Source organism: Bradysia coprophila, unplaced genomic scaffold (genome assembly GCF_014529535.1).
Source record: "Bradysia coprophila strain Holo2 unplaced genomic scaffold, BU_Bcop_v1 contig_350, whole genome shotgun sequence".
In the NCBI taxonomy this organism is placed as follows: Eukaryota; Metazoa; Arthropoda; class Insecta; order Diptera; family Sciaridae; genus Bradysia; species Bradysia coprophila.
This window is the reverse complement of record NW_023503608.1, coordinates 9,398,933-9,418,526: the sequence shown is the minus strand read 5'-3', so window position 1 is coordinate 9,418,526 and position 19,594 is coordinate 9,398,933. Positions and strand designations below refer to the sequence as shown.

General features: G+C 34.5%; 2 protein-coding genes across 2 annotated transcripts; one reads left to right on the top strand and one right to left on the bottom strand.

Annotated features, from left to right (window-relative positions):
- The first annotated feature begins 2,240 nt into the window (after positions 1-2,240).
- On the top strand, positions 2,241-15,909 carry LOC119080696 (acetylcholinesterase). Its single transcript, XM_037189145.1, has 5 exons — positions 2,241-2,845; positions 4,003-4,092; positions 13,933-14,198; positions 14,457-14,748; positions 14,812-15,909. Exons 1-5 carry the CDS (start codon positions 2,524-2,526, stop codon positions 15,714-15,716), a joined length of 1,875 nt encoding a protein of 624 aa, XP_037045040.1. The 5' UTR covers positions 2,241-2,523; the 3' UTR covers positions 15,717-15,909.
- Positions 15,910-17,220: 1,311 nt separating this feature from the next.
- Positions 17,221-19,408, bottom strand: LOC119080738. Its single transcript, XM_037189283.1, has 8 exons — positions 19,167-19,408; positions 18,886-19,098; positions 18,711-18,829; positions 18,467-18,643; positions 17,946-18,092; positions 17,746-17,886; positions 17,567-17,689; positions 17,221-17,511 (listed from the first exon to the last, which is right to left on the bottom strand). Exons 1-8 carry the CDS (start codon positions 19,293-19,295, stop codon positions 17,409-17,411), a joined length of 1,152 nt encoding a protein of 383 aa, XP_037045178.1. The 5' UTR covers positions 19,296-19,408; the 3' UTR covers positions 17,221-17,408.
- Positions 19,409-19,594: the final 186 nt, after the last annotated feature.

Here is a 19,594-nt window from a genome sequence, read left to right as displayed (position 1 = left end):
GATGTTTGGGATTGGATATTGCGCGAATGAAAGAAATGTTGGATACAGACCAGATTTGGAGGATATTGTAATATTTTCGGATTGAAATCCTCGTGATGTTATTTTAAACATCAGAGAATGTAATGTTACCCATAGAGTTACACTCTCTCGAATACCACTCGCAACGGAGCGTTACGTGACCCATGTTTCGAGAGAATATAGCTCTGCTATATTGCAATCGTTACGTCGTTTCACTGCATATCACAAATACTCTCTCTGCACTGTAGAGAGTATTCATATAACCGGTATTATTAATCAAATTTATTACTTGCTTGAGATATTTTTGACAGATTTGCACAAAATCTTTTATCGCATACGCGGTGTGATTCCCCGAAAAAATTATTCACCTAGGATATATAATAGCTATTTTCATAATAAGGTAGTAAATGGGATTGTATTGCGCACTAGATGTAAGATGCAACACATCGTGTGCGCAAAACCCCCATTTACTGCCGTGTTAGGAACAAGGTTTTATCTCCTGTAATGTCATATTCACCATAAAAAACAAATTTCAAAAATCAAACTGAAACATAAACACGCCATGACGCCGTCACTCATTCATATTCCCCACAAATAAAACACACATCTAGTATACTGTCAAGAATTTGTCAATTTTCAGTGAATAATGGAAAATAATCGAAGTTTTCCGTGAATAAATGTTAAATTATCGAAGTTAGCCGTGCACAAATGAGAAATTATCGAAATTTTCAGTTAATAAACGTATGTTCTGTGAATGACGTGTTTAAATCTAGCCCATTTTGATTCTAAAAGTGACACTCAAATTGTGAATATTATGACATTACAGGAGATAAACAAACATTATACTTCTGTATATATCGAATGTCAAAGTTCGTGTTTACAGTTACTTGGAACAAACCTATTGTCAAAGTGTCATTCGCATATCTTGCTGTCTCGTTTTCGCTTATGCGATAAAAAAGAATATGCACGTATGACAAGCCAATTGTATGACAATATTTATTACTTCATTAGTTTCACTATAATGCAATACAAAAACCTGAGCCCACAGAAATGTTAAGTTGGTACACATGCGAAGATAGAAAGAGATAGAAGGAACATGTGGATGACAGCTGATATACGAGAGAATTTTATACGAAATTCTTTACCATCAAATAAATGTTAAGTTGGTATCCATGTAGAGAGATAGAAGGAACATGTGACAAACATGTGAATGACAGCACACCTTCGCTCCTTAGTACCTACGGACCTGACTTTGTGTAAGTTCACTTTTTCTGAATATTGTATGTACTTTTCTCTGTAGAATGTAGAAATCAAAAACTCAAGTAAAACACAGAAACAGAAAGTGTGTCGCTATTTAAAATTCCATTTGTGGATGTCCCGAATTATTTATGTTTTACGTGTTACGGCTCTCTGCATTTTGACTGACTACGTAACTCTTACATATAAATTCCAAAGGTTACTTGACCCTTTCACCACCTTAATAAAAGTAGTTTGTTTGCTAGAGAGAGTATTGGAAATATGCATCCACATTGCCTAATAACGTAAAGCCCAGTACTAACGTGATTCCAAATTCTTATTTTGACGCGTGGTAATATTGCCCTTCCTTCCGGGTCGGGCCATAACGTCTTCACTCGTGAAAATAAAAATTTGGAATCACGGACGTAATGTACTATTACCCGTCCATGAAAGGTTCAGTCGGGATATTTGATAATTTTTTGTGAATGCACTGTTTAATGTAAGAAATCTCGTTATCTTGAAATCCTTACTTCAAAATATAGGCATATGATGAAATCAGTAGGAATACTTTACTAATCTTGACAATGAACTTTATTATGCTGAGTAAGCCAGATGATCCCTGTGCTGAGAGGAGTATTTACGTTTTATCCACCAATATGTAAATTTAATGTTACACTGAACAGTGTCAACTATAGCCAAACTATAAAGTATATACCTCGTCCATGCTACAAGTTAATACGAAGAAAAAAAGAAAAAAAATTCAATACCAAACACTGTGAGCTTTTATAGAACACTTGCATGTCTCAATAATACTCTCTGGTAAGGAAACCAGTCGGCCTCAAAATGTATACCCATATTGATGCTATATGATGTATAACAACTATACCAGAGGTTTTAGGTTCACTATACTTTTAGTTCACTTAGAATATCCCCACATAACAGAAGTTTTCCTTTTTATTTTCATTTTTATAAGAGAGTGGTGCGAGTTCGGTTAAATTTCAGTCGTGTGGTAGCTTTTGATGAAGAGAAACGAAACGGGAAAAACGTTCGGGGAATTTTTGTAAACTTTTTTTTTGTTAAATCAAAACTAAAATTTTTATAGTTGATTTTTACGATTAAAAAATCTATCATGTTGTCGGACGGATTCAGCTACTATTTAAGCAGATGTTGTGGTGGATAAATCGTTTTCTTATTGCAAAAATTAAATTCGGTCGAATCTGATAATACTGTGATGTGAACTCGAAATTGATCATTCAAAAATAAGAGAAAATGAATTTGGAAAAAATGTGTGTAAAAATTGTTTGCATTTTAACCATGCAATTAACGGTCGGAGTGATTGGAGCGCGTGAACCGCCAACGGTTTCAATACCCGGACAGGGTACGCTAATGGGAATGTACATGAAAATGTTTCGCATACAACGGATTGTTGCTTACTTGGGTATTCCATACGCCCAGCCGCCGGTGAATGAAAAACGTTTTATGCCACCGTTGGTGGATAATTTGGCTGCATGGGATGGCGTTAGGAATGCAACAACATATCCGCCAGAGTGTTGGTCGGATGTACGGAAACCACTGAAACAACATGATGAAGGTACGGATCACGAAAAAAAAATTATCAAAATTTCGACAGATAAGACAAGGTCTCTGGTGGTTATCACCAAATATTTATTTTTTTATTTATATTGCTCAATGTGAATTTAGACTCAATGATTTCTTTATACAGTGTCTATAAGAATTTTTTTTGTAAAAAGTGGTTTCTTATTCAACCAAAAATGTGGAAAGTTGATCTTCAAGTGCGTTTCTTCGACGCGAGCGTAGCGAGTGTCATAGATCTCCTGAGACATCGGAATTTTTCCAGTTTTTTTTTCTCACGACGAACAGATAATATATCGCAGCAAAGGAACCCAGTAGAAGTTTTCCCATCTCGATTTAACGATGAAATTAGTTTCGTTTGAAGTTCCACTTTTTCGATGGTTTCCTTGACAATTTTCAAAAAAAAAAGTCCGAAGCTATCATCGAAAACGTATATACCTCTACTTGGGCCAATAAATTTCTCAAAATTTTAAAAAGAACCAATACAATCGATTCATCTAAACTTGTAATACAGGGAGAGAAAAGTGAAACTCGACACGACATATTTTCTGTTTTGGTAGTTGTTGTGAATGATTTCACACAAAAAGTTTTTAACAAATGAAAATCTATAATTTTTTTTCGTATTTCATCCTTGATGCGAACGCCACACCAAATTAGAAAAATGTCGAATATTTCACTTTTTTATCCCTGTAGTTTCTTCATCACGATATAATCAATAAATCTATTTCTTCTTTTGTTAACCCAATTTTTCCGGTACTTCATAGAAAGCTGTTTTTTTAAGAGAACTTATAGCCACAGGTCATGACTTATCTTTGTCGACGTTGATAAGAATTTTTGCACTCATTCGGTTAAACTCTTTTAACACAATGTTCGTCAATAAAGAGTTCTCATCATTTGCAAAATTAAAAAACTTCTTGTGACAAACAAGAATAGTATACTACAGTATGATGATGCTACTAATAAAATATAATATCGACAACTCATATGTACATATTAACTTCTAACTAGGCAAAGAAAACTAAAAAAAATCCAAATCAGACTTTCAGTTTACAAAGACCAGTGCTTACTTACAACCTTTGTTCATGTCCATAGAACACCTTCTATTGTGTCGAAACATCGAAAGGGAAAATAAATGAATGTTTTGTTTTCTTTCAGCGTTTATGCGATTAATTGGCTCACCGAAGCGGAAGGATACATCGCAATATGATGAAGATTGCTTGTTCCTCAATATTTATATACCGGATGGTAAGTGGTTGTTTGGGAGGGATGAATTAGAAAACTTTTTTTTCAGTATTTTATTTTCCACATTGGCAAGTACCTATGGAAGTAAAATGCGAATAGTTTTCCCGATTTTTAACTCCAGTAAAATTCCTATTTGAATATTCAAAAGTTATTTTTAGAGCTCCTCTGGCTCACAATATTTATGTTTTCCGATTTCATTAAATTTTGTGTGTGATTTTCCCATTGATATGCTTCAAACGAATTGTTGTTATTATTATTATATAGAGGGATGGCTGTGTGTGCTGTGTTCGCGTCCTTTCTCTGATTCTATAAATAGTATTTTGTATTAAAATGAATATAGATAAAGTTCATTCTCAACGAATACGGTGTGTATTTGAATGAACAGGATATAAATATGCAAATGGTTAGATTATTGACATTCACTTCCACGATGATGTGGATCGATTTCGATGATACACATTTAAATGCAGTCACGGAATGGATTTGATCGAAAAGTCGGCATTTGAATGTAATAATAAATTGATGTGGCACCCTAAAGGGTTCAATTACCGAAACTTGTTGTTTGATGTACAAATTTCCGTTGCGTGAACAGGTCTTGGAGTAGGTATACACGTATTTCAAGTGTAAAATCATTGAAAACCACTTTAACGGTCAATTACAATAGTATTTACTCTGAACCGAATGGCTGAAGGATTCTTCACGTCAGGATTGGGTGTAGTTAAAGTTGATGATTTATCCGTCTTAGCCATTCTGTTATAACCTTTCATATACAGCAAGCATACCATTAAATCTGTTACTTTTTTTGTTGAAAGTAATGATTTAGAGATATGTTTAAGGAAAATTCTTCATAGAGATCGAAATAGGTGAGACACCGAAATTTCCTTGAAATATCTGCAGCTTCGGTGATTTTTCGCAGGCTGTTGACGAAATTTTTAAAATATTTAAAATCGAGTTTCGACATCGCATGTGTTTTTGTTAGTAATTCTCGATACTTTATGCATCTTATTGCTTTATGCTGTGTTTCATTGGTAGGTTGTATAAATTACTTACTACAATATGTACATTTTCATAGCACTGCTACAGTGCTGTGACATTTTGAATCAACGTTAATCTGCAAATGTAAACTTGAAATTATTTCTTTAACTCACAACTTGTTACAGGACGTTAATCTTTTGTGAAATGAGATTTAGGGCTAAGCGGGTTCTTGTTGATAATTTTGTTTTAACCGAAATGTCTTACGCATCAGCTGTGACAACATCACCTAGCTAGATTTTTATACGTTAACCTGTTACTGACGGCTGGCATCTGTTATCGACAATGACAGCAAAAATAAACGACAAACTCTGACTTATGAGGTCTTAAATAGCAAAAAGCATGTTAAGAAACAAATGAAGTAAAAGATTTCTGAAATCAATCTCTGAAAATCTTCGATCAAATAAAGTAATAGATCAGATAGTAAAACTGTTGATATGCTTTCCGTCAGGTTAAAAACATCGAAAAAAACAAAATTAAATCACTCAATGGTAGTAGGTACTCGGTAGTGTCTAAAAAATCGCCTTTAAGCCACTAATAATGACTAATCCTCAATGTAAGCGTATTGACTATTCCAATCTTACTTTTAGACTATAGAGAGGTTAAATCTCAATGAGAAAGTTTGGCCAATTTTCATCTTGAGACTACGAGTAATACACAAAAACTTCTAAACTAGAAATTGCATACCCTACTAGAACTGCGAAAACCTCCCTTCTTGGCACCCCTTATAAATATGTTACACCGTACACAAACGATTTTTGTCAACTATATAAAACAAGACAAAAATTGAATCCGACAAAAAAAGGAAAGATTTTCGCTCGATTCGGTGATTATTGCTTCCTACTATAAATACTTGAGCAACACAAAATATGGTTCAAACTGAAGCCAATGGCAAGGTAATTGTTGCGTATCACGCCATTCCAGTTTTGTTTTAACCTACACCCTCTAATTCGTATACGAAAATATTGGCGATAACATTTTGTTTCATGAACGCGATTTGGTTTTTATGTTCTTATGCTTGTTTATATGCTTGGTAGTAGGATAATAATGTTTGAGGCAAAGGTTATTCACCGGGTTCTTCTTACACATTAAATGTGATGGGAAATCAAAATAATTTCCTCAATTGGACACTAACAACCTCTATTACTGTTTCAATTCAGCTAAGTTCAAAGATATTCCTTACATGCCTGACTGCAAGCAATTAAACTGTCGCCCCATGTCCCACAATAGAAGAGGTGACAAAATTGTTTACTTACTTTGCGACAACCAAAAATTACAAAATACTTTCTCAGTGTAAACCTAAACTAAAATTACGTTTTTTCAAAACTTTTTCAACACACGATAACGGTGTAAAGTGTGCATGAAGATATGAGATCTGGAGTGTATGCCCTGAGTATAATATATGCAATTGTGCATGCTATTGTTACAACAAATCGTTTCGGAAAACTTTGCAAAGAATTTCACTGCTAAACACGAAGTTCTACTTATTAAACAATAAAACTTATTAACAGCAAACGAAAAAGTTCACAAAAATCTGCTCGATTGAAATTTATGGAAAGTAAACGTACCAGGTCAGCGACAGCAGGTCAATTTGCTTATATGATAGCAACCGATCTGAAATGATATCCTTTTTCTGCTTATCATTCCTATTTTACGACGGATTTAATTAAATGATTGATTTTACGTACGTACGTACGTTCTTTATGAAGCCAAAAGTATAAAAAACTGGAGAAGTAAGAGATATTTCATAGCCGAACATGTTCATGTTGTTTCGCTACACTTAGCATATTATATGGATTGAAATATCATTCAGCGAGTAATTCAGTCGTTGTTTATGCAACCTTATGTGAACCTTATACAATTGACGTAACAGCAAAATGTATCTTAAACGTTTGAAGTAGCAGATTTTGCATCAATCACTTTAAGGTTAAAATTCGATTCAGCGGAAGAAGTAATTCACTTAAAGCTTTCTTAATTATGGTTTTTACTTGACCCATCGACCTCAGCGCAACAGTACCAAGGGTCATTTTAGGGTTACATGCCAATTTCCTTTTTTTACAAATTTCACCCCATCATAGGGAACAACAGCGGGATGCCGCGCATCTAGTAAAATTGCAATTGCCACTACATTTAGAAGTAATGAACCTTTAACCTTTTACAATCTGTTATCGACGAACTTTATCTCATATTGTCTGCATATAGTCAGATGCAGTAAAATTTCAGCATGAATTTGCTTGGTGGTAAAACCGGATAAACACCTTTCATCAGCTAAAGAACAGCTGAAGAAAATTCTGAACTGCCCCCAACTATAGCAAATTACAAGTTGAAACAAGTGAAGTAAAAGATTTTTTTTAGTCTGTCGGAAATACTTAGATTAAATCGAATGATTTATTCGATAACTGTCCCAATGGCATGATTGCCCTCTGAGAAAGGGTATACCGGTCTCGGATTAATGCAAAATTCTGTTTTCGTTTCTTCTGAACATAAGTTGAATAAAAATTCTTGAAATTCTAACACCAAAGATGGACATGTACAGTCGTTATTTTTATGTAGGTTATATTTTCCGTGTAATAACTGTACGTTATACAAATTCTGGTTGTTAGTCAACTTTGAAATTTCATTCATTTGAATTTCTTCGACACGCAAATTATTTAAATGAAAGGAAATCTCCCTTATTATACAATTCACCAACCATATTTAGCGTTTTTACTTTTTTTTTTACTTTCTTTATGTAGTAAAAAAGCGCTAATTTTCATTTAATTTCATTTATAAGAAAAAAAAAGTATTAAAAAAACGGTGTTTGCTTGACCGAGAAGGGAAATTACTGGTAATTTATTCGATGGTCATTTTCCAACGATGAATTTATTGTAAATTTTATTGTTGTTAATTATGAACCTTTCGCTGATGAATGAGCGAACGATTTCAGTTACCGATTCGGTTTTTTTACGGAAAATTACGTTTTTTATTAATTATCGGAACCCTATTGAACTAGCTTCTGACTTAACCGACTTTGTCTTAAGAAGTCAGGTAGCTGCTTGTGTTAGGCAAGGAGAAGACACAAAAATGAAATCTTATTTGCGAGGTTTAAGCTACGAGGTATGAGTAGATTGCAGTGCCATTATAACGTGTGGTATCACATCAAGGTCTTTAAATGTTTTTTTTCCCTTTAAGAATCTCTGACTTCGTATTTTTAAGTATCCAATAGTACATGATGTGAAATCTATTACTTCAACTATTACATTTTATACGATATAATACCATTTCAACTTATTTTTGTCGATGTTATGGATAACAGACACGTTTTCTTGTTCAGGTTGAACATATAGTGTTCTGTCACAATAATATTTTAAAGTGTCGTTTGAGCGGCAACGTTTGAAAAGTCTCTTTGTCATCCGAGAATAAGCCCAGCATTTTTCTTTTGCCAAATTGTTAAATGCTATCGGCTAATGAACGGGAAAACTCAGTGGTTACTAGCCTTTAACCTAATTAATGCGGGTTCGATTCCACATGAAATTTTTTGAGCGATTCATAATTTGGGTAGTTGCAATGTGTTTGGTGGCTGCAACAGTGAACACACTGAATGACTCGTCTGACAGATCCAGAATACGATGAATTTGTGAATATGTCTTGCCTACATTCAGGCGAGATAAATCAGATAACTCTGTATTTGCACACTTCGACGTGGCCAGTGGTCCAGACTGCACTTGTTATTAACCTATAAGGCTGTTAGTGAGGTCTCTAAACAAAAAAAAAACAATCTACGATAAGTCGATGACACCTTTACAACAATTTAATAAGCTGAACGTTCGATGGATTTCGTTTCTTTTCAGTAATATTGCTTTTATGTCGTTTGATTTGAACAAACAACTACATTTTACGCTATGCCTGTACATCGCTATGTCTATTTATGTTAATCAAAAAATTGTAATATTGATCAAAACAAAATCGTAAATTTATTCGTAAATAAACATCATCATGAATAAATATATAAAATGGAAAGAAAAGGAAAACAAAGACGAAGGAACTAAAAAACAACCCGGCATTTTTACCGTAAAACGTTATAGAATCTGCAGTGAAATTGTTTTCATCCCTAAAAATTCAGGATCGCGTGCTGTAAATATCTTATCGATTTTCGACGAAATTCAACATAATAAAAATATACTCCCATAAAATGCTTAGACGCATGGAAAACTTTCAATAGACTACCTACACCTACTAAAATTTTAGCTGAAACATTTTTCGGATTTAAGTTTTTACCTTTACCAGGTTTATTCGCATATGTTTTTGGGTTTGAGGAATTGTATACACAATTTTTAACCTAATAACCCACGAAAAGTTGTGATTTATTTTTATGCGATAATGACATTAAATGCAATTAATGTTGACTCCAACCGGCTAGACAAGATCCGTTGTATTTCCAAGTGACAAATTCAAACATATTTCTTGAGTTGTTTAATAGTGAATGACTATGCCCCGGTCCGGAGAAACTTAACGCATTAACTTTGAATGGGCTTAATCATGACATTTTTCTAAGCTCTTCCAATGACATATTTTCAAATTTCAGAATTGCTGTGGTCGACGCACTGCTCCTAGCATGAACGCTACTTTGACAAATGTCCAATTTGGAGGCTTTTGTGATGAGAGCTACCGCTTAAGATTGATTGTATTGTGTGTTTTAACTCATACAACGAAAACAAGTCATCTATCTTTACGAAAGAAACGCAGTGCCTACTGTGACTTCATCAGCCTCCAAATATTTCTTATGTTCATGCTAGGAGCAGTGCGTTGCTGTGGTTTATTTCCACAAAAATTTCGTTCAACCAATGAATTCCTAGATTTATTCGAACCTTTTTGGATACTCGGGTTGGGGCTTGTATAGAATAGAATATAAAATCAAGATTTTACCTGACACCACAATGGAAACAGCAACAACTCCTAAATCAGACAATAAGTCAAATTTCATTTTTCCGCGAGTGTAGTTCAAACTCAGCCTGCTTGAGTCGCAATAAGTCCAAAGAACACATTGATACCTCAGTTGCTGTTTGGGATACGTTATTATCAAGCTGTATGAGCAAAAAACACAATACTTGATTTTGTAGCAAAGAATAACTGGTTTCGTTATATAAGATCCGTCAAGGCTACGTCCGAAGAAACCATATAGACAGCAAAAAAAAAGTCAAAGTCATTTCTAGTGCAAATTCAGTACGCAAAAAATAATGCGGAATTTTCGCCTAATCATTTTAGTTTATATTCCTTGACCAATATCATTTTAAAAATATATTGGAGACACATTTACAACTACGTTGCTTTTATCAATCTCATAACACTGATTCGCCTTTTTTGTTAGTGGTACATTTGTTTTTGCTGAAATCGAGCGACATAAGCCAAGAAAACATTTAAAAGGTTAAAAATTATCGGTCTAAATGTTCTCAATTCAACCACAGCTGCATGGATGTATGTTGTATAAGGTTTATCAGTCTTTAGGATTACCCCTCTTCAATTTGATTGAAAGTCTGCAATAATTTCTTCGCCAATTTGATTTTTATGTTTTATAATCAGGTTTGACGCATTCATATTAGTGGATTTGTAGAATACATTCAAAAAATTGAGCTAGAGTAGACTCATTTTAAATAGATACATATTTGCCCGAAACTCTCATTTATATTTAAATTTAGCGGGTTAGACTTCATAGAAGGATTCGAAAAGAATCGACCTTAGCATCGAATAGTGCAACTAAATTAATATGTCCACTGAAAGATTAAGAGGTCGAGAACTTGCCAAGGTAAGAGCTTTGATCTTTTAACGAGCCTGTGTCTTTACTTGTTTAGAGTCGTTCAATGCTTTAAACCTACTATCGTCTTCAATTTTTTCAGAATTTTGTTGAGCTAATGTTTCCAAATTATTTCGACGTGTCGGCTTAAAGCCATTGATTCTGCTACTTGTTTTGTTTATTTCACAATTCGGTTTATTTGAAATGCTTTCCTTCGTTAATTTTAACATATATTAAGAAAATACTAGACAAGTCTCTAAACCGTTTTGTCGTCTTAGTTGATAATCGTTTCTAAAACATTTTTTCCTTATATTCTTGGCACATTGAATATCTCTATTTAAAATGACTTTGCTTTGATGTTTTGAATTAGAAAAAAAGAAAACAAAAGTTTTCGTGCGAAGTTACTATACATAAATTAAATGGGAAATGGCGCACCATTTATTTAAGTATTTAACTACAGTTGGTCAGTCTGAAAAAGCTGTACTTACCTAATTTATTCATATTTTATTTGAATTTCAAGAAAGTGGTTTGGTCTCTCCTTTAAATAATAAAAATATGTAAAATTATGTAGGTTGATGCAATTCGCGATAACGAATTTCTGTTGTGGGGACAATATTTTGTCGGTCTCGTTTTTATTGTTTGGTTATTGCTAATTGGATTTTTCCATAATTTGGGCCATGTTTTACGGATCGCATGGACACATTTGATAGTTTAAATGATTAACTATGTCGAAAATATCATGACACACAGGCAGAATGAAATGAGGTTTTTCCATTATTCTTACGAAAAGTAATTACAATTTCGAAAAAGAAAGTAATAATAACAATAATTAGACCCATTGGATGACCTTAATACGGTGTGGAGGAAGCGAAAATTTGCGAAGGGTGAAAAAATGATGTCGCTTAATTGGATTATTAAAAATGAAAGTTTTTCTCTATTGTGATAGTCAACAGAAATGCCTAATTAGCCCAACAAATTTGTGCCAATGAATAATGTTGTAGCAAACATAAAAAACCCATGAAATGATTTATATGAAAAATAAAAATTTGTTCAAGAGACAGACATCTAAAGAAAGTCAAAAAATGAGCTGAGATCCTTGTATAACTTTTTTAAAGCTTGCTGTAAGATCTTAATTTTCAGCCCTTGTAACGTGGTACACCATATATCCTACAATATATCCTCAAACGCCGATAGGTTAACCAAATGGATTCTTATAACCTTTCACAGACCACAAATATCATTTTGAGACAATTATCGAATCTATTGGTGTATTTGACCAGCCAATACTCTCTCTAGCAACCTAGCTACATTCATTGCTGTGGTAAATATGCCTTTGCATTTTACATGTGAAATTAGAAATTAGTCAACAATCTACAATCATAGAAATAAGGGGGTATTTTGACAGCGTCAAAACGAAGTTTGTTTGCTAGAAAGAGTATTGGATCAGCGTATTTTCGAAAAATTTAAGTAAAATCTTCCACTTCATTTGCTTTAACATCTATTTCGCTATATAAATACGACTATGTAAGATAGATGTCATCATTTATTTTTGTCATTGTCGTCGATAACAGATGATATAGCCGTGTGTATCAGTTTTTCCAAATCGCAGCTGTCCTCAACGAAAATAAAGTTTTATGAATATGTACCCACAAAATGACTTCTGATCCGAGTTTTGGGACCTAAAAAGAGGTCAAGTCAAAACCACTCGATCCTCTTCAACTAGATTCTTCCCCATAGTTTTATATTTTTGCAGTCGATTATTGGGAGGGATCTAGTTGAAGACTTAAGTAAACAGGTTGTGACCTCTTTTTTAATCCCAGATCTGAAGTCATTTTGTGGGTACATTTTCATAAATCTTATTTTCATTGAGGACATCCGTGAAATAGTTTCCGGTTTTAATAAGCAATCACAAGTCAGCAAAATGCGATATTAAAATTAGATTTGTCAAAAATCCAAAAAATTAACGAAAAATGGCCCTTTATGTGTGCTGGGATCTGTCCATAAATAACTCCTCTTGCCCACTATCTTCTTTCCAATGCATTAAATATGGCGTGTCTGTTCGTGATATGATTTTGTATTCTAACTTTCCAACTAATCTGATTCTCTAAGATTTTACATTTCATGATATCATACGCAGCTTCCATATTCAGTTCTAAAACTCTTTGTTTTGTATGGGCAACATAAAGAGCCATACGTCGTATGGAATTCACCATAATTTAGTTACAAAGCAATTAATTTTCCTGATTTTCGTTCGGCAAAATGAAATTAGCATAAAGAAAATAAAGAAAAATATACAAAAAAAATCGACGCAAAAACTACTAATAAATTATTCATCAGGAATGTGTACACTGTATGGTATATATGTACGAGCAGCAGCGTCAATCGTCAGTTTCACGTAACAATTCCACATTATTTTTTATATTCACCTGTCACATATATAGAGAGAGTAACTCGATGCCGGTAACTTCCAGAATGTAAAGCAATATGTCATAAAAAGAAAATATTGTCCGATTTGAAGCTTTGATTAAAACGCAATGCCACAATTATTTACATCGAAAAATTTGTTTCATTTATTTACTTTGCGAGTGAATTTCCAAGAGAATGGGAACTATTCAACAATAATGTGGTTAAACTTAAAACATATTGACTTGACTTAAAGTGACAAGGTGCTGACGAAATTTTTGATAAATTGCCAGTTAGATATCAAAGTTATTTCATGTGCGGCTGTACAATGTAGACTCTACATTATCACCTGCTATCCACTACAACTACTAAAATAAATAATGATCTAAACTAATGTTATCTTTAAAAAAAAGTCTCTTGTTTGGAAATCAGCGACAAAGCGATTTTTCCTCCCAATATATTCTATCTTTCAAAACTTAAATAAAATCAAGTTATAAATGGGGCTTACATCCCGAATCTCGGTGTCTCGGTGTAAAAAAAGAATCTGCTTGCCAATAGTCGTAATTATTTAAATGAATCAGAAACTATATTTATCCAATTCAATTACACCGAAGAAATATAAAATTCTACCTTTGCAGCTCCCCCTCCTCCAGAGGGCTATGCTGTAATTGTTTGGTTACATTCGGGAGATTTTACGGTCGGAAATGCCTCGGAACTGAGCCCGTTCCACTTGGTTTTCAAACAAAAGCTATTGGTGGTCACCGTCGCTTACCGTTTGGGTATATTCGGTTTCTTTACGAGCATGGACTTTGTAGCGCCTGGAAATTTCGGACTTATGGATCAATCAGCAGCTATGTTGTGGGTTAATCGGAATATAAAACTTTTTGGAGGGAATGATAAATCGGTACGTAGACTTTTACCAATTCATCCAGATGTTATAAAGAAAATTATTGGAAAATCAATCCATCTAATCACTAGCCTCAATAATATTCTCGAGAAGATTGTTTTGGTGTTTTAGGAATGGGCTGGGCAATCAAATTTTCGCCGTATAAACACTAATAACCAGGCTGAAATTCGATTGCCCTTTCTTGTACAAAGGGAGAAAATCTAAGTGATAGTTTCACAGTCATAATAATGTTCTCATTAACTTTCTCAATTCTAGATCACAATAATGGGTCATGGCTCTGGTGCAATAAGTGCAAGTTTACATTTAACATCAGGTGACTGGTCTACCGATTTATTTCACAAGGCAATCATCATGTCAGGAACATCATTAAGTGCGACATCGGTTCGTGAGCCTAGAACATACGCCGGATCGCTGGATCAGATATCATCTGCTTTCGGATGTTTTCGCCGTCCCACTGCTGACTTATTAGGCTGTTTACGGAGGGTTGATGCCCAAATATTAATGGAAAACAGCCCAGTCATGGATTGGGGCCCAGTTATCGATGAAGGTCTTATTGCTGACATATCTTCTTCATGTGCTGTTTATTATTCTAAAATTAACTGATTCTCAGGTCTCAGCAATATAACGACACCATTCGTTTCGGACGATCCACGGACACTTTTCGAACGTGGCAAAATGTTGAAAGTACCAGTTTTGATAGGATTTACTGATATGGAGGACAGTCTGGACGTGTCAATGGGCGAAGTGATGAACGATGGCATTGCCAGTGAAATGTATGACTCATTCATCGAAGATATAGTGATGAACGGGATTTCATCACTCGAATCAAACGAATCTTGTGGTACCAACAATCAAGCGGTACTGGACGCTGTAAATTTTGTCTATCGACCATATCCGCCAGTTACAGATCCTATTGAGTTACGAAAACGATTCACTGACTTCAACACTGAGCGAAATTTTGCCGCACCGACCATACTTCTAGCGACACACATGAGTAAAATGTCGGAAACATACGTCTACAAGTTCGACATTAAGCCTAAAACAACTGCGGCTAACGAAGGTTTACCACAATGGGCTGGCGTGCCACATCGATACGATCAGATATTCGTTTGGGGTCTACCTTATTGGATACAATTGGAAAATCAAACCCAATGGGACAATGCCGACAAGCGACTATCGGACATTATCATGACATTGTGGTCAAATTTTGCTAAATACACAGAACCATCAAAACTCGGCGTGTACATAAAATGGGATCCATTCACACCCGCACAGCAGGGTGTTCTAATAATCGATCGGTCATTTAATATGAGCGATTCTACATCGCTGAACTATAACGCAATGCAATTTTGGAATGATTACTATCCGAAGGTGATAGGTTTCGCGTCGCAATGTTGCAATGCAACGGACACCGGAAGTTCTATTCACACATTCGTGAATAATGGAAGCAGTCGCGTAATTGTTTTGTTTCTTTCAATATTGTTCGTTTATCAAACAGTCTATTTGTCAACGTAGCACGAACTGAAAAGTGGTTTTGAGATATATGTAATATTCAAAGTGGAAAGTTTATAGAAATACCGTTGTTACTAGAATGGCGGCGGTGGTTGTACATAAAAATATAAATGAAAAGAAAATAGTTTATTTATTCGTTGCCGTTGAGTAAATGTAGGTGGATTGGACTTAATAAAATTTACATCTTCCCCTTCTACTTTCATGTTTTGTTTTTTTTTTCTTACAATTTTTATATATACACAGAAGTGGGGTTGTTCTTAAATCAATCGTGGGCGACATGCAAATTACATAAATCAAGATAACGATTTCATTAAAGGTATACAACATTTGCATAATATAGCGGTGAGAAGACTTAATGAGCTTTGGTCAGCGTTAATGGGACTCGCAAGGTACGTTCGCGCAAGTTGTACATTATACGTCATGTCAGATGGGGAATTAGTTTCTTTGGTTATCCGAATTTATACGTGTAATGAAAAATCGCGTGAGCTTTGGGCATCCCTAGTATATTACGTAGTTTACTTACTGGTTTGGAGAAACGCCTAAACATCTGTTAGCAATGGTACTAGCATGAGGTCTTAAAATAATTAAAAGTAAGTATGTTAAAACGAATGAAGTAAAAGATTCTGCATCAAAAAAACCTGAAGTCCTTTTTATAAAAGTAGTAAGATTTGATGACAATAATGAACCATTGCTCAACGTTTCCGTCACCTAATACCTCGAAAAAAGTGCACAATCTACTTTTGATTCAAGGTAAAGGCAAAGTAAATAACCGAAGAAAAATCAACATATTGTTTCACGAGCATTGTCCGAAAATACAAAAAATATATCAAATGATGGACTGATGCCAACCCAGTTATCGAATTCAAATATACCGAAGACAAACCAACACGAACAAGAAGCTTGTGTCCAACGAAATTTCTCAGACTTCTTCGAGATATTCGAGTTTCATTTTGAGTTGAATATGGCCAATAATTCCAATGATATTCTAATCTTCCCTACTTCTGCACATCTTTTGTGATCTTTTTGAAAAATGTCCAATTTCTGCACATGCGTTATCAATGAAAGTGCATGCGTCATTATAAATAAAAGTGTCGTTCAGGACGACGGAAACGAATTAAACGGAAGTTCGAACTGATGACGCATAATCTCAAAATACCTCTAAAGAACCTCTAAACCCTGAATGTCATTCCTAAAAATATGGTAATCTGTTATCGTAAAAAATCGTATCATAAAACTAATCCTTTGCCTGCCGATTTTGTTCATTTTATGTGTGTTTTTGAGGAAAAGAGTAAAAAATCACTTTCCTCCTCAAGAAAACTGATTTTCTGACATAAGACCCTAACTTTGTTGAAAATACTTAATCAGAGGAAGTAATAGATTCTACTCTACAACCTGATGATATACTTGAAGTCAACGAAACCACAAAAAGTTTACACAAAACAAAATCCTAAAAAAATCGAATTGCGAAGGTAATGAAAGTTAAATCGAAGAGAAAAAATATATTGTCATAAGCACATATTGACACAGATGGAAACATCCAAAAATTTAGCATCGGTGCTACGGATAATACAAACAGCATCGATAATACCTACCCATAGTTAAAGCCAAATTTAAATTAAAAAATATTTCTAGTTAAATTGAAGCAAACGTTAACGGAAGACCAAACATTCTCCAGAGTGTGAACGCCTGTTTAACTCAGTAAACTTTTAGCAGATCGCTTTCATCAAAACCTGCCGATTGGCTTTCATTTCGTACCACAAAGGTACTGCCATCAAAGTGCATTCGTTTCTCCAGACGCCTAAAATCATGTATCTTGTATGCGAATGTCTATCCCAAAAATTATTTGTAATTACCGTACAAATAGATGTGAATTTTGATTTAACGATGCAGTACAATGAATTTGTGGAGTAGTGAGTGTGGCCGAACTGTTTCTGGAACTTGTCTTTATTAACCACTGATGACTCGGGCGCATCACCCTTTACAAAGCGGAAAGATTAAAATTTTGTTTCCTTCTAGAATTAATTGACTTTACTTAACAAGACCATCCGACGTTTGAATAATTCGAAAATCGTTGATGTGGAACTCCTCGGCTCCATCCGTTGAACACCAGTACGTTGATTTTTGTAGGAGAGATATAATGTCCTTAGCATACATGGGACCGTGTCTTGACTCACTAATCGTAAGTTAAATGAAATAGACGATTATTAATAAAAAGGAATTTTGGGATTTTACTTGAGAAATACTGGAACAGTGTGATCGGATCGCATGTTAGAGAACGAATCACTTGTTGTGCGGGTGCCGGCAGGATCGATTAAGTAAACCAAAGCACAATTATTTCGAGTGAAACTTATTCCCTTGTGCCACATTTTCGCGTATCGCCTGCAATGTTTAATAGCAGAAATTCTACATTTTTCTTTACAAAAGATTCAGTCATCAGACAAAGCGTACAGCTGTATCATCTGTTATCGACAACGACGACAAAATAATAGAAACTCTAGTTAACGCCGCTTTATATAGTAAAAATCATGTTAAAACGAATGAAGTGAAAGATTTTGTTTGAATCATTGAAATCACAGCTCCGTGCATCAAATCAAGATCAAGCAACAGATTCGATTATACTGAAGATATGCTTGCCGTCTACGAAATGTTAAGATATTGCCTCAGGTTCTGGGAAAAAGCTAAACTTGACAAACACTTAAAAGCATAAGTTGGGCTTTCACATAAATCTGTAAGGCCCCTTTGTGAATACATACACATAATCATTGGTCTCATTGCCATCATAAGCGACTATTTCAACTAAAGATCCATATTGATATACTTTGCCATTAGGATGAATCATTGCAGCAGAGCAACCATTACTTGACAACGATATAGTTATATGATGGCGACTGTTAGTGACTCGAACCGATTTATCCAATGTTAAATAAACCCTGAATATGAAATTGAAAAGTGGAAACTCTGACAAAGTATGCGACAAAGAAAATGTATTTTCCCAACCTGATACCATGTCTAAGGCGCACTTGAATTGTCCCATTTGGTAACGCAACTGGTCCACATGATCGTGGTGAATCATCGAAGCAGTTATGAAGGCCATGTGACAGAGACCGAGAAGATATCTGTTAGAGAAATTGTGAAAATGATGTACTAAAAAGAAAAAGAAAATGAAACCGACAGGCCGACGATCGAAACTATCAAAAGATTCAGATTGATCAAAATGACGAATATGAGACGAACTGCAACGGCGATTTAGTATATCCGGATTTGAGTATAGATTTATACCACGAGACACGGAATCAATGTTTGGAATATTGAATACATTTTCAATCAATTGCATGCTCTTTCTTTGTCGAGATACAAACGGTCTTGCATTGACGTTGAAGTTTGTCTTGAAAAAATAAGGAGAAGCATTATTCGTCTTGTAATCTCCTTTTAATACAGAAAGTCCATAAATACTCCTGAGATTGTGAATAACGATTTCTGCTTCAAAGGCGATGATCCATAGTAGTCATTTTCACAGGACGATTCATCATCTTCGTTATTGGGAATTTGTTCATTAAACTTTGATATATTTAGCTCTACCATTCTGCGATAAATCGATTCGATTATAATATTGTTTCACGGATTTAAAGTTAATATGAATTCTTTTCAAACTGTAAGCCGTTCTTTAATGTTTTACTGGCAATGGTTGCTTTGAGTTAAAGGTAAAGTCTTCGATCAAGAACATTCATATATTAATTTTTCTATTGTCAAGCTTTGTGTTTCTTGCTTAAATTTACTGGTGAACTCTCTTAGGGGTTCGGGCTAGTCTAAACCGGGGTCGACTCGGCTAGTTCAGCTCAAACGTTTTTTGTGTTTTTGTTTTAGTAATAGATCAGTGTCAA